Source organism: Motacilla alba, chromosome 2 (genome assembly GCF_015832195.1).
Source record: "Motacilla alba alba isolate MOTALB_02 chromosome 2, Motacilla_alba_V1.0_pri, whole genome shotgun sequence".
Taxonomy (NCBI): Eukaryota; Metazoa; Chordata; class Aves; order Passeriformes; family Motacillidae; genus Motacilla; species Motacilla alba.
Genome location: NC_052017.1, coordinates 33,063,697 through 33,084,693, shown reverse-complemented (window position 1 = coordinate 33,084,693; position 20,997 = coordinate 33,063,697). Strand labels below are relative to the sequence as shown.

The 20,997-nt window shown below is 36.2% G+C and overlaps 1 protein-coding gene across 1 annotated transcript in view; it reads left to right on the top strand.

Moving 5' to 3' along the window:
* SKAP2 (src kinase associated phosphoprotein 2) overlaps positions 1-20,634 on the top strand; it is a 118,277-nt gene extending 97,643 nt beyond the window's left edge. The window contains exons 10-13 of the mRNA XM_038124620.1: positions 3,157-3,225; positions 9,877-9,989; positions 19,444-19,545; positions 19,954-20,634. Coding sequence (XP_037980548.1) covers positions 3,157-3,225; positions 9,877-9,989; positions 19,444-19,536 — 275 coding nt within the window. The 3' untranslated portion in view covers positions 19,537-19,545; positions 19,954-20,634. The remainder of the gene's footprint in view (positions 1-3,156; positions 3,226-9,876; positions 9,990-19,443; positions 19,546-19,953) is intronic.
* Positions 20,635-20,997: the final 363 nt, after the last annotated feature.

The following is a 20,997-nucleotide window of genomic DNA, read 5'->3' as shown; positions in this document are numbered from 1 at the left end:
ACAAGTATAGTTAGTTCCTTGTTGCATTGTCACAAGAATTTTGTGGGTTGTTTGCTATTAAGGTCTCTAAGTATCAGCATAGTATGGAACATAATCTGTATCTCAGGAGTTCTTAGGATCTACAGCTCTGGAAGAGTTCATTGGTTTGGTTAGTGTAGATTAGTCTCATTTTGACATAGTGAGAAGGTGGAAAAGAGTATTTTCTCTCTGCAGTGATAGTGATGGTGTGAAGAAGATGTACAGAGGAAAAACTGGCACAAATTAAAGGTACGCGTGACTCCTTATACACAGTATCTTAAAAAAACCAGAAGTATTTCTACTGTATTTTTAAATTTAATTTTTAATCTTTTGACTCTTTTGACATGTTGCAACACAAAGTCATGCATGTTGCATCAGACTGAAGCTGTAATTCCCGAGGTAATCGAGGTTGCTGTGTTTAAAGGACACTGCCTGCACATAGTTACTGCTTCAGGCCTTAATATCAGAAAACATGAGTTAAAAACCACAGGTTCTTTTTACTGCCCTAAGCCAAGCCTACTACAACTGCTCCACTCTGAGCATGATCGCATTAGCAAACAGTGTGAACCATTTGGAAGAGATTCATAAAGCAGAGGTTTGTGCCAAGGACGTGAAGCTCATGGTGCATGTTTCAGAGGAGGTTTCCTATGCAGTCACTTCAGCCTGATACCATGGACTGAATGCCCATTAACATCTGGACCATGTCCACCATGCTTCTGGAGTGCCTTTTCCAGTCTAATTGTACCTGAAACTTTGTCCTCTCTGTGACAGCTCTGTAGTGTAAAGCAAGGCGGGATAAGTGGGGATGGTTGAGATCCAAACCAGTATGCAAATATGGTGAGTTTTTTTGCTTGAATTTGACACCTTTTGGAATTCAAAGAGCTTTGATTCAGACATTTTCATATCTTCAGATGTGGATCTGGTCAACTCTTGTTTCTAGGAAATAAATATTTCAGAAGAATACATATATTCTAAATATTTTCTGTGAAATCACAATGCAGTTTACATGTATTCAGCAGTACCTTACAAAAAAGTCTCTTCAGACTTCTGCTGCTGTTTTACTTTAGTTGAGATACCCTCTACTGGAGTCAGTCCTCAGTTTAAACTAGTCTGATGACCATGACAAGTGATAAAGTTTAAATCCATAGGACATTCAACACAGCAACTGCTTTAGGTCCAAACATTCAGTAACAGGTAATATCAACATCTGTTTGATGAAAGAATAATATGATAGAGTGTGTGTTGGATGAAGGTGGTTTTTTTTCTGGGAAAAGGGAGAAATTCTAGAAAATGTGACTGATACTGGGGTATTACTCCATGTGAGGGGTGTAACCATGGTAGGGAACCCACAGAATGACAGTGCCTCCTAGTGCTCTGGACAGCACATAGGGATGAATTTTTGCCATTTATGCTCCAATTGTGAATTCTTAAAATAAACAGATGAGCATACTTGGAAATGTGTAGCAAATGTTAATGCCAAGTAGGGGAGTACATTTGAACATCTGAATGCAGTACATAGTTTAGAGTGTTTTTTGTGTACTACAGCGTCAGATTTTTCCTGTTCTATTGCTAGGATTTTTTTTTCCTGTTCTTTTCCACCCCACCTTGGTGTAAAAAATAGCTTATATTAATCTTTACCAGATTTTTAACTAGTCAGGATTCAAGAACAAAAAATCTTGCTGGCTTAGTAGGGCAGAATTTCAAAGCTCTTTGTAGAGTGAATCTTATGTTGTAATTGTAATATTTGTAGGACTGTGTATAGAGGTTAGCAGCAATTATGCATACTCATTCCAACAGGTCTACTCTTGTGCTTTAAACATCTGCTTTAATGTTTGCAGGAACAGTCTTGTGGATAGATTAAATTTTTACAAGGTTAAAAAATCCTTTGAACTTATGATATAAAATTCACTCTTTGTCAAAGTAAATGGGCAATTACATAAGAGTTTCACAATGATGAACATTTTAAACACTGCGAGTGCTTCATCTGTTGTCTGTCATTAGTAAAATATCAAAACTAGTTGCTGAAATGTGTATCTTAAAAAGAAGCTTGACTATCTGTATATGATGTGATGAGTGGCAAAGCCAGAGAGTTTAAATGTATTTAAAGTCCAATTCATGTTTGAGAAGTGGGTTTATCAATATACTATTTCCTCATTCAGTACAGCAGCCTTGTCAGTTTTGATATATTGTAAATGCCAAGATAAATTTGTTTCTACATCCTTCTGAACCTAAAGTCAGGATTCAGCTAAAAGTTTGTTCCCCTTTTTTACATCATCAACAGAATTGTTGACTGGGAAATACGAGGAGCAGATCTGGTATCCCTGTACTGGGAAATGTGAGGAGCAGATCTGATGTCCCTGTACTGAGTAGAGTGTGGATTTACTCAAGTGAGGGTCTGGACACGAAAGAATTCAACATCTGCGCCAGACAGGGAGGATGGAGCACATCTTTCGAAGTTGCCTGTGGGGATTTCAGAGTGTTCCAAGCCTGCTAGCCAGAAAACATGCTTTAGAGCTGATCACTGCCAGGTTTTCCCTTTTCTTGTCTCCTAAACTTGCACTAAGTAATTTGATAGAGTCTGGCTTGCTTAAAACCATGGTCAGGCACAATGGGCAGGAGCAGTGAAGTGCATGGTATCTGTAGTGGCTGTGTTCCCATCACGCAGGTGTTGAGCTACTGTGTCTGTAGGACAGTGTGGAAGATGTCATCTGCCTTTGTTGCATACTGCTCTCTACAGCTGAGTTGTTGCTTGGGCTGGGGATACTTTTCCCCACCTTGGTTTCCTTTTCTTTATCCTTTTCTGGCAAGAAATGTATCCAGCAGAAGAGGACCCTCATTCTAATTGTCTCAGAATGACTGAAAATCAGCAGAACTGCAGCTCTATATGACTGTATTCAGACTAGAGTGAAAAGGGAAACAGATGTTCACAACTGAGATTTTGAAAGAAAGCTCTTGGAGTGTTTGGATGGATGGCGGAAACCACAGAAATAACAATGTTCCAACTTCTGTATAAGTGCAAAATAGTAAACAAGGCTTACAGTCTGGAAATACAGAGTGATTTTCAGGCTGATGTGGGCTGTAATTCCTGTCAGCAGAGGTGGCCCTTCAGAATTTCATTTGCAGTTATGTGTTTTGCAGAAGAACGTCTTTCTTCAAAAGCTGAAGTGCCAAGCAATGAGAGCCAGGAGGAAGTTACCACTGTTCCAGGTAATTAAAACCTTTCCTCTTTATTTTGTGCATACACTTTCTTTTTACCTTTATTTTCTTCTTTCTTCCATTTGCTGTTTTAAAATAATGTTTTTATAGCTCTGTAAAGCTGTCTTTTTTTACCTGGGTATGTGATGGCAGCAAAACTGCTTAAGCACCACTTAGGATGCATGAAAACCACTTGAGAAGGATTTATAAAGTAAGCCAATTTATACAAGGTATTCCTTCCTGAATTACTTTGTAATGACTCAATTAGCTTTCATTTCTGCACAAAGGAGATTTAGTTGCATAAATTAGCTTATCATCATTGAGGAAGTGTCACTGCTAAAGGACAGTTTATAGATACAACATGCAGTTGCTGTCAAACCTATAAGAATGTAATATAGACATCTGTGTATACTTTGTGCTTGAGCAGAACAGACTTCTGCCATTCAGAGACTAACAGGGGACAACAAGTTGCCCAAGGGACTGGCAATGTAGACGTCTCTGAAAAGGTCAACTTGACACAGGCTCTGACAATCGACCCAAAGCTCTGTCTTCTTTGATAAAAATCAGATAAACTTAAGACCACTAATTGATCTGCAGCCTGTTTAAATGTTGGCCATGCATATCTTCATTGCATATGATTACCAGAGAAAGCAAATGAATCAGGTAAGAAATGCCAGAGTCCAGTGACAGCAGCATAAAAATTGGAAAAGGACACAAATGCCCAGAAAGGCTGTGAAGGATATTCTCTCAGCTTTAGCTTGGCAAAGCGCCCTTGTGCTAATTATCTTTGGGACTGGAAAAATAACTGCATGCACCATGTAAAGTCACATAGCCAGGCAACTTTTCTTGATAGAAAGGTATTTCCAGTTATGCTTAAAAACAATATATTTTTGTGCTTCAAGGGCACAGACCTTTAGATAAACTATTGGTGATTTGACACAGCAAGTAGAGAAGACTCGCCTCTTATCAGACCTTACACCTTTCTGAGATCTGCTGCATTGTAACTGTGACCTGCACTGACATGCAATCTGGCTCTCCTTTCCCCATCGTACATAATACACATAATTCTTTCTGGGCTGTCAAGGAAGGGGTGGGCAAGAAGAGTTCCTTTAGGAAGTAGCTCTGCAATGCTCTTCCTGTTGCAACATGTGGAGAGGAAACAGAGGCCTGGTTTCCTGACCCATACAGGAAAGCAGGAACAGGTTGCTGTGAGGAGTTTTGGGTTGCTTTTCTTGGAAAGGAAACAAGAGCTGAGCCATCAGATGCTGTTAGCATTGTGCTCTGCTAAAAACATGTGTAAAACAACATGACTCATTACAGCCTTAATATTTAGTACTCATTTAGACATTACTGTAATTATAAGAGTGTGTTGTCATAATGGAGCATGGGGTCAATCCAATTATAAAGTTGCCAACAGCATTTTTTTTTAACTAATGTACCTTCCTGAAGTTCTAATTGGTTATACTTTTAAAAAACCAAAACCTTAGCATCTGCATTAAAAAAAAAAAAATTGCTATGAGAACAGCCTTATCAGTCTTATTAGTATTTGTGTAATGTCATTGAAAATACCATAGCAGTTCCCCCCTGATGTCAGGTTCATTTCAAGCAATAGTTTTGTGATCTGATCTTACATAGTTCACTATTTAATGCTGGAAATTTGTTTGACTTTTAGGGCTGAGTTGACATGAGTGTTTCTGATAGGCATCACATCATAAATACCTGACATGACTTGAGAATATTTTATGATTTTCTACACAAACAGTGCATACATTCTTAAGTTTAATTTATTGCCTAGATTTACTAAACCTGAACTCACAGAAAATATTCTGCAAATTGTCTGTTCAAGCTCAGCTTGAGCTCAACCTGATTAGTGCAAAAAATTGCATTTTTTTCCTACTCTTTTCTCGCCCTAACGTATTTCTATTTCAATTAACTTTCAGACTCGAGTTCTTTTTATTCTGTTCTTGGTGCTGACTCTTGCTGATGGACAGCTTTGCATTAATTGCTAGGGACCTAATAATTTAAAAATACCAAAGCATTGAAGACTTTCAGTTATATAATATGGCTTGGTGGTCTTTTTTACCCATTATGATTTCCACAATTGCTATTTCAGTAAATGTCTTTTTTTTTTTTTTTTCTTTATCAGGGTAAATATGTTGATTCTAGGGTTTGATTGTAAGGAACAGAATATGTTCCTTAAATATGTTTGATTTAAAGGAAAAGAAGAAGGGAAGTGAGAAAGATTAAACCAAATATCTTGGAATAGATTAGAGTTTGAGTCCAAATAAATACCCTACAGTTGTTTTGCCCTTATTTTGTAATTTTTCTGGCCTGTGGGATAAAGGGCAAGTAAGTAACAGGCATTTTTTGAAGTTTAGGACATCATCAGAACTAACAAATAACTGGATTCTTTAGCAGGGCTTGTCTTGTTTGGTGATTGAGACTCAAAACTGAGAGTCTAGATCACTTGTGTAAGACACTCATTCTGGTAGCATTAATTTTGAACTTCAGCTGTACCTCCATCTTTAAGCCTTCACGATGGTAAATATTGAGCGCATAATTACCCAAAGGGGCTGCAGTTTGTCTTTTTCAAATGTTGTTAAATAATCTTCAAATCTGACACTATGAACTTTTGAAAAATCTCTACCAAGAGTTGAGGAACATAAGTCAGAATGGCAAGCTGTTTAATATACCAGGCAGTGGACCACAGTTGTGAATGGAAAACATTCACATGTATTCCTTCATTCCACAAGGAATATGCAAACAAATAATAAAACTCTTGGCTCTAAATCACTACCATAGTAGGGTTTGCTAGCTTACATGTCATCAGTGTTAAAATGGATGACTGAAGGAAATCAGGCACAATCGCATTTATCCTAATGTTTTATGTAGTGCATTTTCATATTTAGGTTGTAACTTATGATTTTGTTTTGGTCAGTTTAGTGTTCTGTCAGGTTTGTGCTCAGAAATGGGAATTGCAAAAATTGTCACATTGTAGGGGGCAGAAATTAAACAACCTGCAGTTAGATTGCCTTAGGCTGCAGTGGGAGAGCACACTTAAATCTCTCTGAAATATGTACTATTAATCTGTTTTTCAAGTTGTGGTGTGGTTTGGTTCTTCTTTTCTGTCTATTGTGGTTGTTAGAATATTATTAAAATATTCTTTTCCCCCTTGAGCAATTCATGGACATTCCTAAGTTTTAAGCAGTCTAATATTTGAGATGCATGCTTGAGTGATATATTTTTCAGATTTTTTTTTCACCTGAACTGTTCACCTTTCTTTCTTCAAGCATGCATTGTCAGATGCCAGTATTTTTCAGTGAAATAAGCAGTCTGAGACTACTGTCAGAGAGGCTGGCAGCCATTGTCTTTTGATCTGTCAAAATAACTCTGAAGTGTTTCCATCCGTATGTTGAACAAAAATATCCATTGTTCCTACTACCATTACTAGAAAAGCAGAGATGGCTGGAGTAAAACATGAAGAATTCTTTTTGGAAGAGTATTGATAACTATTGGATAGTAGTTCATCCAGATAGCTGTCCTGGAATGGAAGAAATATTTTCTGGAGGAACAACCTATCCAAAATCCTCCTCACCCATTTCTTGGGACTGGTACTCTTCAAAGCAGTGGATAGATAAAACCAAACTGCTTTCTGCCCTCAGCTACACCATTAATGGTTTTTAATCTTGTCTTATTTGTACTTGTGGCCAAGTGACCATACCTTCAAAACACAACACACTTCAGTTTAGCAATTATGTCGTCATAGTATTTTTAAGGCATGCAACATTTTGAAGTGTTTGAGAATAGAGTATAATTGTAACAGAGTAACACCAGCAAATCAACACCTTTTGAATTTGAACTGTAATGGGTGTGTAAGTTCTTGATGCTAAATCCATCTGTTTTCAGGTACTACATGTGTTTAAGAAGCTTCACATTATTTCACTGTCATAATAGATACCAAATTCCTTTACTCAGACCTCCTGGTTTTGTTTTATACCATTCTTCAGAGGCAATAAAAGGAAATTTGTCAAGGTCTTCTCAAACTGAAAGGGACCAAAGTAAGAACAAGTGGGCTTGTGTTTTGCAGAGGTTTTAGAAGCCTTTTTTTTTTCTTAATTCTAAACCTGTATTTGTAAGCACTGTGAATCATTTTATGAAGCCCTTTTCACTTTAGGTGTATAAAGTCTGAAGTTACATTTACAATTGTCTTTTATGTACAGGTAGTCACCCTTATAGAATTTGGAGAAACTTGTGCTGATGGGCATGAGGGGCGATTTCAGATTTGAAATTAACACCTGGAAGACCAGGATAGCTGTTCACAAACTTACATTGCCACTTTCTTTCCATGTTCTTTGTCTCTGTGCTCCAGGCATACTGGTATATATTTTTCTGAAAAATGTGGCTTTCTGATTAAAACAACCCTGTCTTATGCTGAATTCACAAATGAGGGCACAGAGCCATGGTTAGTCTTTGGTCAGTGTCTTCCCTGTTGCAATAAGCTTCTTTTAAAATGCATCTTTCCAGTGTGTTCACATTATTAATTGAATTGCTTTCCACTTTAAAATTTAATTAAATGCTCATGATGAACATAAAAGGAGAGACATGTCTCACTGGCTGTTAGGTCTTTTCTGTTGCAACTCACTTTGGTATTAACAGGAGTTACTTCAGGCACATAAAAGTAAGAGCAGAGCTCAAAGTGGTAAAGGTCAGTGTGGAAAGTCATGATTTCTTTCAGTGATGTTCTGAAGAAGTAAAAGTTCTGAGTAATGTATTTTAAACAAAATCAATAAGCCAACTGATGAAAGATTTGAGAGGTGGGATATACCAAAATATTTATTTTATGTTTTTCTCATGTGGACTTGTGTTATTGTTTATGACACTGTTGGGAACTGTGATCAGTACAGTAAGAAATGACCAAGGAGAGATTCTGATTTAATATTTATCACAAATTAATTTTTGTGCTAACTGTGTTACTGTTTATAATTGTCTAATGCTAAATTGGTGAATAATGAGGTGAAAAATAAGAAGGGCCAAAATCTGGAGGTGCAACATTTCAAACTGATTATGCCTTCATGTTAAAATGTCTGTACATTTTTACATAACCAAATCTCTTATTTCTGAATGATTGTGAGCTTTCATATGGGTATCAATTGTTGTTTTTGGGGTGAGGACAGAAGATTTTGGGCCCTGGCAGCCAGAACGCCCCCTAGTGCATCACAGCAAGTCGTAGCTCCTAATCACCAGTTTATGGAAAATTAAATGGTGGATAACTGGCATAGCAGCTTTGAATTGAAGGTTGTGAAGTGAACATTTAGCCTTATGGCAGTATTGCCACCCAAACAAGATAGCACAGAACACAGGCTGAAATGGAGAAAGAGAAAACAAGCTCTTCTCGCTCATGCAGAGAATATTAAAATTCAAATCTAAATATTTGCCAAAATAGAGAAGAACACAAGTTTAATACCACTATTCTTTTATAGTGTGATGCTTTCTATCTCCTGATACTTGATATTTTAGCGGGATTTTTTGGTAATAAAATGAACCAATCATGGTTAAATTGTAAACTGTAAATAATGGTGTAGAGTGCTAATGACATGCAAATGTAACTGGTGTATGTTGGAATAACCAGCAAGCCTGCAGTTCAAGGATCATATAACAAAACTAAGATGACAGCCTTGATCCAGCCAGTTCAGTGATATTTATGTTATCAGAATTAGAAGATAGCTTTCCAGTGATGTAAATTATTAGTACATATACATTCTGTCTGGTTAGTGTATACATAATGTAACCGGTCATCTTAGTGGTATTGCTTACATTCTTTTTGCATTAACTCATCACACTCCATTCTCATGGAATTAAAAACAGGAAATAGTTTGCAGTGCAACAGAAGCACCCAATGTATTTAACTGTGTGTGAGCACTGTGTTTCAATAGATGTACTCTGTATTGTAAATGTATGACAAAGCATTTATTACTGTGTTATTGCCGTATTACAGAGCAAAGAGTGCTAAATAATCAATCAGTTAATGGTCTGTATGGCAGCTTGAACACAGCACATCCATTGTGCTTATGCTGTTAGAAGGATGAGTTTATGACTGCAGTGTAGTTGCACGTTTAGCCAGGGCTTAATGTCCTAAACTGGAGCTGACACAAATATTTTTGAAATGCAGCTTCAGCAACAGTTTCCAAGTTCTCCAATATTTCAGAAGGAAGAATCAAGGATTATCTCAGAGGTTCTCAGAGAAGCTATTTAATTTTGTTGGAACAGGAGAGAGAGGGGGAGTGTATCACAAAATACTTTAGCTTCCTTTCACTGATCGTTATTAATTATATTCTAGCAGTTTTATCAGCTTCAAGTTGGGATACATATATGGCTTGCTAGAAATATACTGGCAGAGGAAAAATAGCCGCTTTAGGTTGCAGCTTTGAAAAATGCTTTGAAAACCTGTAGCTACATGTCTCTCAGTGATGTAACTTGCCAGTGAAGGGCTTGCACATTAAACTTATTTTTCACTTGCTTTCATGGCAGGAAGGAGCTGTTTCTGAAAAGAGGAATAAGAAATGTGTGCTAATAAATTGCTTTGTACTATTTGAAGATTTAAAGAGTAACTTTAGTTATCCTCAGTCTTGGTTGGTTTATAATTAGGTGCTGTTTTCTTTGCAGATAGCGAAAATACCGATTATGCCAATTTCTATCAAGGTTTGTGGGACTGCACAGGAGATGAAACTGATGAGTTGACATTTAAACGTGGTGACGTTATCTACATTATCAGCAAGGTATGAGACACAACTGGGGCTAGATGGTTGTAAAAAGAGAGCCATGGCACAAGGGCACATTCCCACAGTTCTGTGGGGGGAAATTGGCACTCCCTTTCAAATCCTTTGTCTGCAATCAGATAGTCACTGCAATTAATTATTTTGTCAAATGAACTATAATCACAATTAAAACATAGCCATGTAACAGGAATTAACTTTAAAGCATGTTTATTTACGTGTTAGATCTTGGCTACCATTTGTTAACTGACTTAGCAGGAGACAATGTACTTTCTGCTTGTAGAACTTAACCTTGTAGAATTTTAAGTTATCTTGTATGTTATGTTTTTTGTTTCCTGTTTTATATTCCTGACTCTGCTGATTCTGACTTTTTTGGGATCTTGCTACAGAAGATGGTTTGTTTTTCTGAACTATGCTTTCATCTTTGTATGTATATTGCTATTGTTCTGAGAGCTCAGATTCCAAATTCGTTTGCTCTGACAGATTTGGGCATTTTTAAAATTCCATTTCTGTTTGCAAAGCAAATGAGAAATATAATTTCTCTTATCTGAATTAGCACTAAACAGTAAAGGCATGAAGTTTTGTTCTATGTTAATGTTGGTTAATTTTCACATTTTTCCTTGACCTCCCCAACACAAACATAATCTCTTAAAATATATATCTCATGGTCTGTTGAAGTCTACTTCTGAACAATTAATCAGAGGAATTTTCTATTTTCCCCACATATTAGAAAAAAAACCTGAGCTTTTAAAGTTCTCAATGAAAAAAACTACTTTATAAAATATGTGGCTATCTAATTGCTGTCCAGTGTAATTAGTACAAAAAACATTGTAGGCCACTGAAATACACAAGTAGGAGCATGAAAGATAAAGGCATCTGTTTGTCCTAGTTTCAAATTAAGTTTTGTCACAATTGCTTTAAATCTTCCGTGATACCTTTAACTACATTTCTGGATAATAAATGTAACAGCTTCTGTTTTAAATAAATTTAAGATTTATGGATAGAAGGATAGTCCTATATAAAAATATAGAAGATGTATTACTAATATTAATTTGACCATGTATGTCTTTTGAGGTATTTCATTGTCACTTAAACTAATAACTGAATTGCATTACTAAAGGCTGAATAAAGCTTGTGGATTGGGCAAACTTTCAAGCAGTTATTCAGCACTGAAGAATTGGACTAATTTAAAACAACCACCTCTTCCCCCTCTCGCTCCCCCCAAAAAGCCCATGAGTGAATGGATTCCACTGTATGAGTTTGGCCTCTTTGTGGGTTGTGCTCTTCGGGTACATTATGGCAACTATAAAATCTTAATCTTCAGCTTGTAGGTGAAACAAAATTGTCTGCTACTCCTTCCCCAAAAGAGTGAGAAATTTAATTTAAAAAATGGAGGAAAATAGAAAAACAGTAGCTTAAGCTGTCCTCTGTATATCAACAGTCCTGTTGCCATGCTGTGATTAATCCGTAATCGGTCCTTGAAGCAGGCTTGCTGCTGCTCCAGATATATAGAGCCTCTCTCTATGGGAATGATTTCTGCTCCAAAATACAGCCCAGAAAATTCAGCCCTGTTTCACTTAAAGATTGTTACAGCTTTTTCAGAAAAATGAGTGTTGGCCACTACTGTCAGCTTGGAATTTAGGGTCCTTGGAGGGGAAAGTGCCAGAGAATTATCTATCTTAACCTTCCACTTGATTCAGTTTCAAGGTCTAATCATTTATGAGCTCTTTGTCCAGTAAGTGAAAATATAACCAAAGGAGAAGTGATCCTAACCATCCCGAAGTGGGTCAAGACTTTTCTTCTAAAATATTTCCTAATCCACTACATTAATACTTGGATTTTGTGGCAGTCGGCAGGAATCCTAAGCAATTTTTTTATTTTTTCACACCATCTAGTGGTTGAACATGAGAGATGCAGGTACTGACAGGGGGGCGATGTGTATGCATCCAAAATGGTGTCATAAATTCAGCTTCAGCTGAACCTAGCTGTGGCTTTATTGCCTTTCTATCATATGTCAGCCAGGAACATTACTCTTGAAAATCACATTTTGCTGATAAGGAAGTAAGTAAGGGTATAGCCATGTTATAGTAGGAAGGGTGAAGCATTAACAAAATATCGAGCATATTTGTGCAACATGTAATAGTTCTTTGTTTTACAGTGAAATATAAATGGTATAGCCTGCTCTGATGAACGTGATAAGATAGATATTCATTTCTCCTAGCAATAGTTATGCCAAAGCAATACATTTTTACCAGCTTTTCTCATACCTGTATAGAAATTAGGGGGGAAGCATTATTTGTTTCCATGAAATGAGATCATTAGTATAACAGAGTAATTATGAACCAGTTTAGCAAATTTGGGCATTCATGGAATTTAAATAAAGCAAGAGGAGCAATATGTTACATGTAAGTTTCTAGGTACATGTCTTTTAGACGAATGAGCATAGTTTCAGTTTGGCAGTGTTTACTTCCTAAAATAGCTAAGTATTATGCAAAGACAAATCCCCAGAATTTGCTTTTAAATGAGCACCAAAACTCAGTGTTATTGCAATGAGCATGAGCTCATTCTCTGACAACAGAGATACCTATGCCTGACTAGTGCAGTTACTGTGGAAAAGCATGTTTTTCTTGTTTTAAAGGTGTATTCAAAAACTATTTAAGCTATTTTCTAAATATTTATGTCAGTTGTGGCTTTTGTGTGGCAGCAGTCCTGTGGGCTTTTACAAAAACCCCCCAAAGCATCACAACTGCTTTCTAGGTTTTTTTATCAAGTTTCCCTCAAAAGTTGAGTTTTTAATCTGAGCAGATTAACAGAACTATCACAATAATACTTGTTAACTTTATTTAAAAATGTAGTTAACATTTCAGATTAATTGATCAATGTATCTGTGCAGATATACTATTACTAGTATTTTATAATATTCTTGAATATTCAGGTGGCTTTTATCACTTGTGCTATGAATGATGTGAACTTTCAGAAAGCTCTATACCCTTATTTCATTTTGTAATGAAAAAATACAGCTGTACTGATAAAGAGACTTGTTAATAACATTTCTTAGTTAATATTGACTGTTAGAAATGCAATACTTTGTAGACCTGTTTTCTAAAAGGATGATTGCTCTTAACTCCCGCTCATTTATGGGCTTGCCTTTGCTTTCAAGCCCATGTGATAAATGGGAAAATAGACCATAGTATAGCAATAATTTTTATAAATCTTCCATAGCTCTACTCAAGAAATCAATTTCCAGAAACAATGATAACTATGGATAGAGGTAGTTCTATTTTTTTTCTTAAGTTTTGTATGCACAATTTATGCAAGTGCAACACTTGCATTACTTGTTCATTTGCTTTTAGGTGTTTGTTTTGTGTTATGAAGTTCAATAGTTTCATCTACCAAATGCAAGTAATAGTGAAAATTTACCTCAATCTCTTAGTGGGAACCTGCTTAGTAGAATTACTGACATTTTTTTTAACATTAAACTAATTCAATATACTTCTTATTTATATTTGTACTAAAATAGCAAATGCTTCCAAATCAGAAATTACATCTTAAACTGGAATTCTCCTTGTTATTATTTCTTTGCACACCAGTGCTGCTCATTCTTCATGGAAACTTTGCTCACTGATTCATGGAAACCTATGACAACCTTTTGCTCCAGAATTTTTCATGAAAGTAGAGTGTTAACTTGGTGCTTAGATTACCCTGTATTCAGTGGTTGTAGGTTTCATGTGTGGCAGATTTTTGTTCTTTCAATACAACAAATGTTAAAATGCTCACATCTCAACCTGTATTTTTTGCCTAGTAAAAAGACAAAGAAACTCCACAGCTCAGGTTACTGCTTATGAAACAAAGGTGCAAGTTAACCATGCAGCTGTTTCAGAATCACTGTGAACATTTTGTTCACTATCTGTGTGATCTTAATAAAATGTATTTCTTCTGTATTTTTTCCAAAATATATGAAAGACATGCTGAAATCCTGAGTATTTTATTTTTTCACATTGTTTTCTGGCTGATCATAGTGAGATCCATCATTTCTATTCCATGGCCATACTGCCTATGGCTCCTCTAGCAAGCAGGGAGTACCACTAGGAGCAGATTTACAGAGTGAAACACTTAGTGCTTGAGCCCTGCTGTCCACACCATGCTTCTCCAAAGCTGTTGGATGTGCAAAGTGGTCTAGCCTGGTTTTGTGGAATGAACACATTAATGGTTGGAGCATGTTCAAGCGCATCTTCCATTTTAGCTTCATCTGAAATAAATGTTGTGTGTGTGCTCTGAGGCTCTGCAAAGGGAGCCAGTAGGGGGAAGGTGGGAGCTTTGGAAGATTCACTTCAGTGGGATGCTTCTCATCAAAACTAAAATGCAATACTCACTTGTACATTCCCCGTTTCCTGGCTTGTTTAGTTTTGATCTTTACAGGTGGGGGTGGGAAAACAATAAGTATATGTCTAAAGACAATAGTGAAAGCCTTTAAACAGAAGTTTGGTTAGAACTAATGCCAAGTGACTCTAGCTCTGTTGCTTTGCATACTGATAATATGTAAGCCTTTACCTATCAGATTAGAAGAAAAATTGGCCGCGTGTCATCTAATGGAAAATAAAGTGGCTTTCCTATTGTTCCAGGGTGTTTTCTGGGGGCAGTTTTGGTTCAGAACTCAGTCTGCGTACTGTGATTTATATTGGAAATCTTTAATTGCTGTATATTTTCTCTTATGTCATTGTGGGAAATAAAACCTAATAACGCAACCATACAATAAATTTAGTGCTTATATTTTTAAAGATGACCATTTTATTGCTGTCTTAAAACAACTCTACTACCTGTGAAGAAGTCTCATTCAGTTATTTAAGGCATTTGTCATTCTCTGCTTTTAGAGAAAATGCTGTTCTGTGCCAAAACTGCTCCCTGGTTGATAGTGTATCATTCAACAATTACACCAAAGGAAGTTCTAAAACTTTTTAGCTAGTATGAATCTTCCGGATGAATTGGAGATGTTTTAAAATATTATCTTGCTAAAATTGCACCCTAGAATGTTCTTTGCAAAAAATTTATCCCTGCTTCTGGCACATATTTAGCTTAATAGTAGAGGTTACTTGTTTTAACCCCAAACAAGGCTATAGATACGTTTTGCTTTTCAGTTTTAAAGTTTGCAGGTATTCAGCCCATGAGTTAGTATTACTCACAGTGCCACTAGAAGAAGGAAGGAGAAAAATCTTGAATTCACATACTTTGGTTGTGGTTTTTTTAAAATACAACTCCATTTTTTTCTTCAAGGCATTGAAACACAATGATAATTTTCAACAACTCTTTTTTTAAAACCAAACAAATAAAAAAACCCAGCCCACAAACACAAAAAACCATATGTATTTAACAATGGAGACTAATTGCACAAGAACTAGATGTTCTCAACTTTTGCTGAAGTCAGTAGATGTTTGTATGGTGCAAAGCATCTGGAGAATCTCATATAGGTAGAGGAACTGTTCTAAAGGTAGCGACTGCTTAAAAAATTTTCTCTTTTTGTATGTCAAAATATCAAAATTCTCTTCTGCAGAGGACTAAAATCTTGGATTTAAATGATATCTGTAGAAAACAGGGAGTGTATTGCTAACTATTGCTTTTTCCCCAAGTACAAAAGGTTTTACAATCAGTGTCTCATGAAGTCATGGGTACCTAGACATCAGTGCAGTGAAATGGGTGGGATGGGGACAGGGAGAAGCATTTGCTCACAGTGTGTTCTGTTGACAGCATTTAAGGAGCCTGTAAATCCTGATGGGACTTTTACCCCCCGCTATCTAACATGCTGTACAGAGTGTTTTGCCAGCATGTTAAATGTTAAATCAAAGCCTGTTCCTTCCTGCCCTGTGAAATTACTTCACTTTGGTTAATAAATTTCTGCTGGGGAAAAAAAAATAATCCACTCTATGACAGTGGAAATGCAGAAGTAGCTTAGAAAGCATTTGGTCATTTGTTCAGGTTGTTTCATATTATTTGGCATAATATATTCCATTGCCCTGGTGCTTGTCTTCTGGGGGGAGGGTTGTGGTGGCCCCCTCCTCCCCCCGGCCCTGCTAACATTGCCTGGTATGGCAAATGTGCTCCCTGTCACATGGCAGAGCGTGGCCGCACACTTGTGCATTCTCCTCATTGCAGGGCAGCTGGATCTGGCCCTGCCCCCCTCTCCCTATCCCTCTATTTGCCTTGGAGCAATTCATTTTGCAGTTATTGAATTTCTTTGGAGAGTTATTTTCATACAGCGAGCATCACAGCACCTCTGGATCTTGATAGCGTTTCTACATAAGGAGAAAGAAGCTTTGTGTTAGTAATTACCTAACATTGTCAGGAGCTGACTGCAGGCCTCTTTCTAGTGATAACAGAATAACCACATAATGTAGCTTTATAGCACATGATTAATAGAAAATAATTACACATCCTACAAAGGGATGCAATATTTCTTATAAATTGACTACAATGGTTTCCTGTAGATTAAAGGACTCTTCATTATTTTATCAGTCCTTCTGAAGTATAGTTGCTTGCCTATGTTAGCAGTGATATTAAGAGCTGAATGCAGTGAGGGATACCAGATGGTAAACCCAGTGGTTTACCTGAGATCTGAAGCTGATGCTTGCAAAAGCACAGTGTTTCCCAACTTTTTTATTAATATAAAACCCCTAACTGTATTCATATCCTTCTGTATATTAATCCTTATTTTACACAAATGTAGACTGCAGAGTTTTATTCTACACATCTTAAGCAGCAGTGATAGACATATGGACCTCACAAAAGCAGTGTATTAATGAAATTATATTGCTGCAAAGGAGTTTATAATTTGTAACATTGATAGAAACAATACATCAATTTGGATTTTATGTGTGACTTCAAGAAAGGACTAGGGGAGCTCCTTATCTGCCTCACTAGTTAAGCACTCTTTCATGTTACTGAGGATAGGAAGGAGGGGTTAGGAGTTTTAAAGAGAAATGTCTATTCTTCAATCAGTTTAAAAGGGAGTGCTATCTAATTATTCTAAAACCAGGTATTAAGGTTTTATGTTCTTGGTAGCCAGGTGTCTGCATTATATTTTTGTTCAGACTTCTATAGACTGCAGATAGTTTAATTGGGATTCATGTTGCTCTTGAGACCCATGCAAAGAATAGTAATGTAAAGTAAAGGCTTCTGTGTTGCAGTATTGTCTGTATGGTATAATGGTTGCAGTGAATCCTTAAATTAGTTTACTAGTCTGTTACATCAACATTCATTTCGTCTTCTCACTTAGCTTCATGCCAGAGCAGTAAGTGGTGTATTAGTAAGTAGCAAAACCCAGAAAGTTTTTGAAAGAGCAGCATGCTTTTAATTTTAATTTGAGCTATCTGAATTGTTTCTTTAAAAACAATTGTTTCTAAGTCCATGTAGTGTTGCTAAGTGGAACATTTTCAATGGATAATGTAATCCAGAGGCTTTTTCTGTGCCATTTGTCATATGCAGTTTAATGACTGCTTAACTGAGCCACTTCCCTCATTTCATGTATTGTTTGTTTTTTTGGCTGATGTCTAGCAAAACTTGCTTAATCACTCTTGTCAGTCACTGTGCAAATTCCGTGTAGCAGCTTAAAATCTTTTGTTGCTTTCTCTTGGAGAGATTTATTGCTGAGATTCCAGTAGTATACGTGAGTGCTGCTCCTTTCAGCAATTTCCCACTTCAGTCTTGAAATCTAGTTTGTATATTTAAACAGTGTATTGTGAGATAAAGTATAGATTTTTAAACAGGCTGATCTGGAAGATTATAAACCTCAGTGTCAGGGTATTGTTTTGCCTTTAAGGATTTGGGGTGTAATGTGAAGCCTCTTGGGAAAGGTTATTAACTTCTGTGGAGAGCATGTGTACTGAAGATCAGGTTCAGATACCCCTAGACTTTCAAGACCAAACCCATCCCCAGCAGTCTGCTTTGCTGTGGAAGGGGGAAGAAGGTGGAATTATTTTTTGCAGCTTTTCTGTTTGCATGTTCACATAATAAATGAAGGTTTTCCTGCTGTTTTTTAAGTGGATTTCCTTTAAATCACACTCACTGCAGTATTTCATGCATAGTAGGATAGAATCTTTTAAATTACCAATTCATTGTTAAGCGAAGGAAGAAAATGTTTAATTGAAGACTAATCTTCACCCTTCCACAGTTAGAAAATACAAAACCGTGTGTGCTTGCATGCAAGCATTAAAAAAAAAAAAAAAGAAAAAAAGAAAAAAAGAGGAAAAAAAGCCCACATGAAAGCAGGCCATCATAGTTAAGCACAGAGAGAGCTGAGTACACTAAGCACCTCATAGGACCCCAGAGAACTCTTGACCAGGCTAAATATGCCAGCAGAAAATCATTATAGCTCGGGCTCTAATGAAACACCATTAACCCTTAAGCTGCACTTGGCTATTTATAACCAAAAAACTTTACCTACAGTTTAAAATAGTAGCTTCATCTCAGTAGGACCAGTAATTCAAAATTCTAGAGCCTTCTCCTCATCAGAAAAGCAGTGTAGCAGGAAGCAGATGCTGCTTATCAGAGATATCTGGGTATTTTGTATTTTGCATATTTGTTCCAAAGTAATTTCTATCTTGCTAATCATTCACTTTTGAGTATGGTCTCTGTTTTAATAATGCTTCATTTGTAACTCAATATATGTGTATGTGCAATTCCAGCTGTTACAATTTATTGAATTGTTAAGATTTATCTTAAAATATCTCATCGGAAAAAAGTAAATTATATGGCACAATATATAATAATTACATATCAGTATTACATTATTTTATTTTTACAATAATTATATACCACAATTCCGCAATACTCTTACTTAGTACTGCTTTTGGAAGATATTATTTCTTTAAATGATTATAATTCATTTTGTTTCATATTTATCTCACTAAGCCTAAACATATTTGAAACAGGAGTACATTAGTCATCTGTCTGGAATATGATATCTGCTGCAGAATTTTCTGCAAGCCTAAAGCAATAGTAGACTTTGTCCATAGAAAGATAGTATGTATTAGATATGTAGCGTTCCCTTCACATTTGAGTGAAGTAGTTTTTAAAATAAGTTGATGGTAAGTTTCTTAGAGTTTAGCTTGTGATATTAAAATAATCCCTGTTGATTGTTATATGTCAATGTTGTGCTATTAGATTTTAGTTACAGAGACAAGGTTTTTGTATTTTTGATGAACAGAGGATAAGGAGGTCGGCTATTTTTAGTAGGCATGGCCATAATTAAGAAATTTTCTTGAGTATGCCTGGCCTTTTAAAAATTTACCTTCTGCCTTTGCCTAACTGCATGTGAATGCCTATAACAAAAAGATAAAATGTTTTAATTTTCAGTTGAAATGATTATAACTATATATAAGGGAAAGCATCCATAAGGAGTTGCATACAAAACTCTATTGCATTTATATCAGACTAAAGGTTAATACTGCGTATTGTTTTCAATTAGGAGTACAATAGATTTGGCTGGTGGGTAGGAGAAATGAAGGGAACCATTGGCTTGGTGCCTAAAGCCTACATAATGGAGATGTATGATATTTGAGAGGCCTGGGTAAGTACATTTTAATCCAATCTTCTGTAATGGCTTATATGTTCCCTTGTTCTCTGTTTCATAAGTATGTCTTTCCTGGAACCTTTGTAGGAGTCCTGTTAACATAAAGATTATGGCAAAATATATTGAAGGTTCAATTAAAGTACTTTTTTTTTTCTGGGGTTCTATATGAAATATTAAACCACAGGGTACAAAAGATGATATATTTAATAACTGTGTTCCTTTTTCCAGACTTTTTTAAAAGTAAAATTGATTCTGCTTCTATTCAGTTTTGTTACTTTAGTAAGACATATATATCTGTCTGTGCAGAAAACTGTGGAAGGGCATGGATATTTGGACAGGGTTTGACATGCATGTTTGAGGTTTTTTGGCTAATAATGAACTTTCAACTTCCCTCTCCCTAATCAGGAGAAATCTGCACTTGGAATGAAGAGTGGTGTGCAGCTGCAGTTTACAGACCCAGCCTCTGGAAGACGATTCTGCTGTACATGTTTTGCGGTTTCAGCGAATGTAGTCAGATCGTTGCCTCGTGTATATTAAACATTATAAACTGTAATTGATCATAACTTCACGGAAATGGTCTTCTTAGGCACTTTTTATAGAATTTTAATGCTAGGAAATTCATAGATGGTAATTAACATATGGGGCACAAGCAGCCATATAGTGCCTGTTGCTCTTTTTTAAACATGTTAGCAGCACTCTGTATAGCTGTAGGTTGGTGTTCTCTCAGGGAATTTTGCTATCTTTTCCTGTTCTGCAGATTCAGAAAAATTACGCAGAGCTTTGAGGGTAAACTCTTGCTCAATTCATACATGCATTAACCTTTTAATGCTCACTGTACATCTTGTGCAGTTTTATCAGAAATTTGAGGGAAATTTATGTATAATATTTCAAATCGTCGGGGTATTATGTTTTCAGATGCTTTTAACTTATGCTTTAGCCAATGATTCATTTTTCTCATATATTTAGTATTGTACTGTTCATTGTGTGTCAACAAAATAGTAATTAAGATTTGATTCTTTTGCTGATGTAATAAATGGGTCTGTGTGGTAATACTGCCATGGTACCATTCTGACTTGGACATGGTAATTCTGTGGAAATTTGTGAAAAGATATTAAACCCTAGAATTTTTGCTAAGTCAACACAAGATAAATTGCAGGTAAAAATATTTTTGTTTGTGGTGGTGTGAAATATTTTATCTGTACCTTACAGATACTTTTGCGGAGTTAAATCTGGATACCTTGCTGGTATGTAGAATTCTGATACAGGTTGTGCAACAGAGATCTTCATCTTCACCCTGTGTGGATTAGCAACAGCTACCTGCATTCTTGTGTCAAAGCCAGAACTTTATGGCTAATCAAAAACATTGATTGAAATATGAAAAGGTACACTAAAATACTACCACTTGTGGATAAGTGGTTGGGCAAGTCAGAGTTAATACTTTACATACTC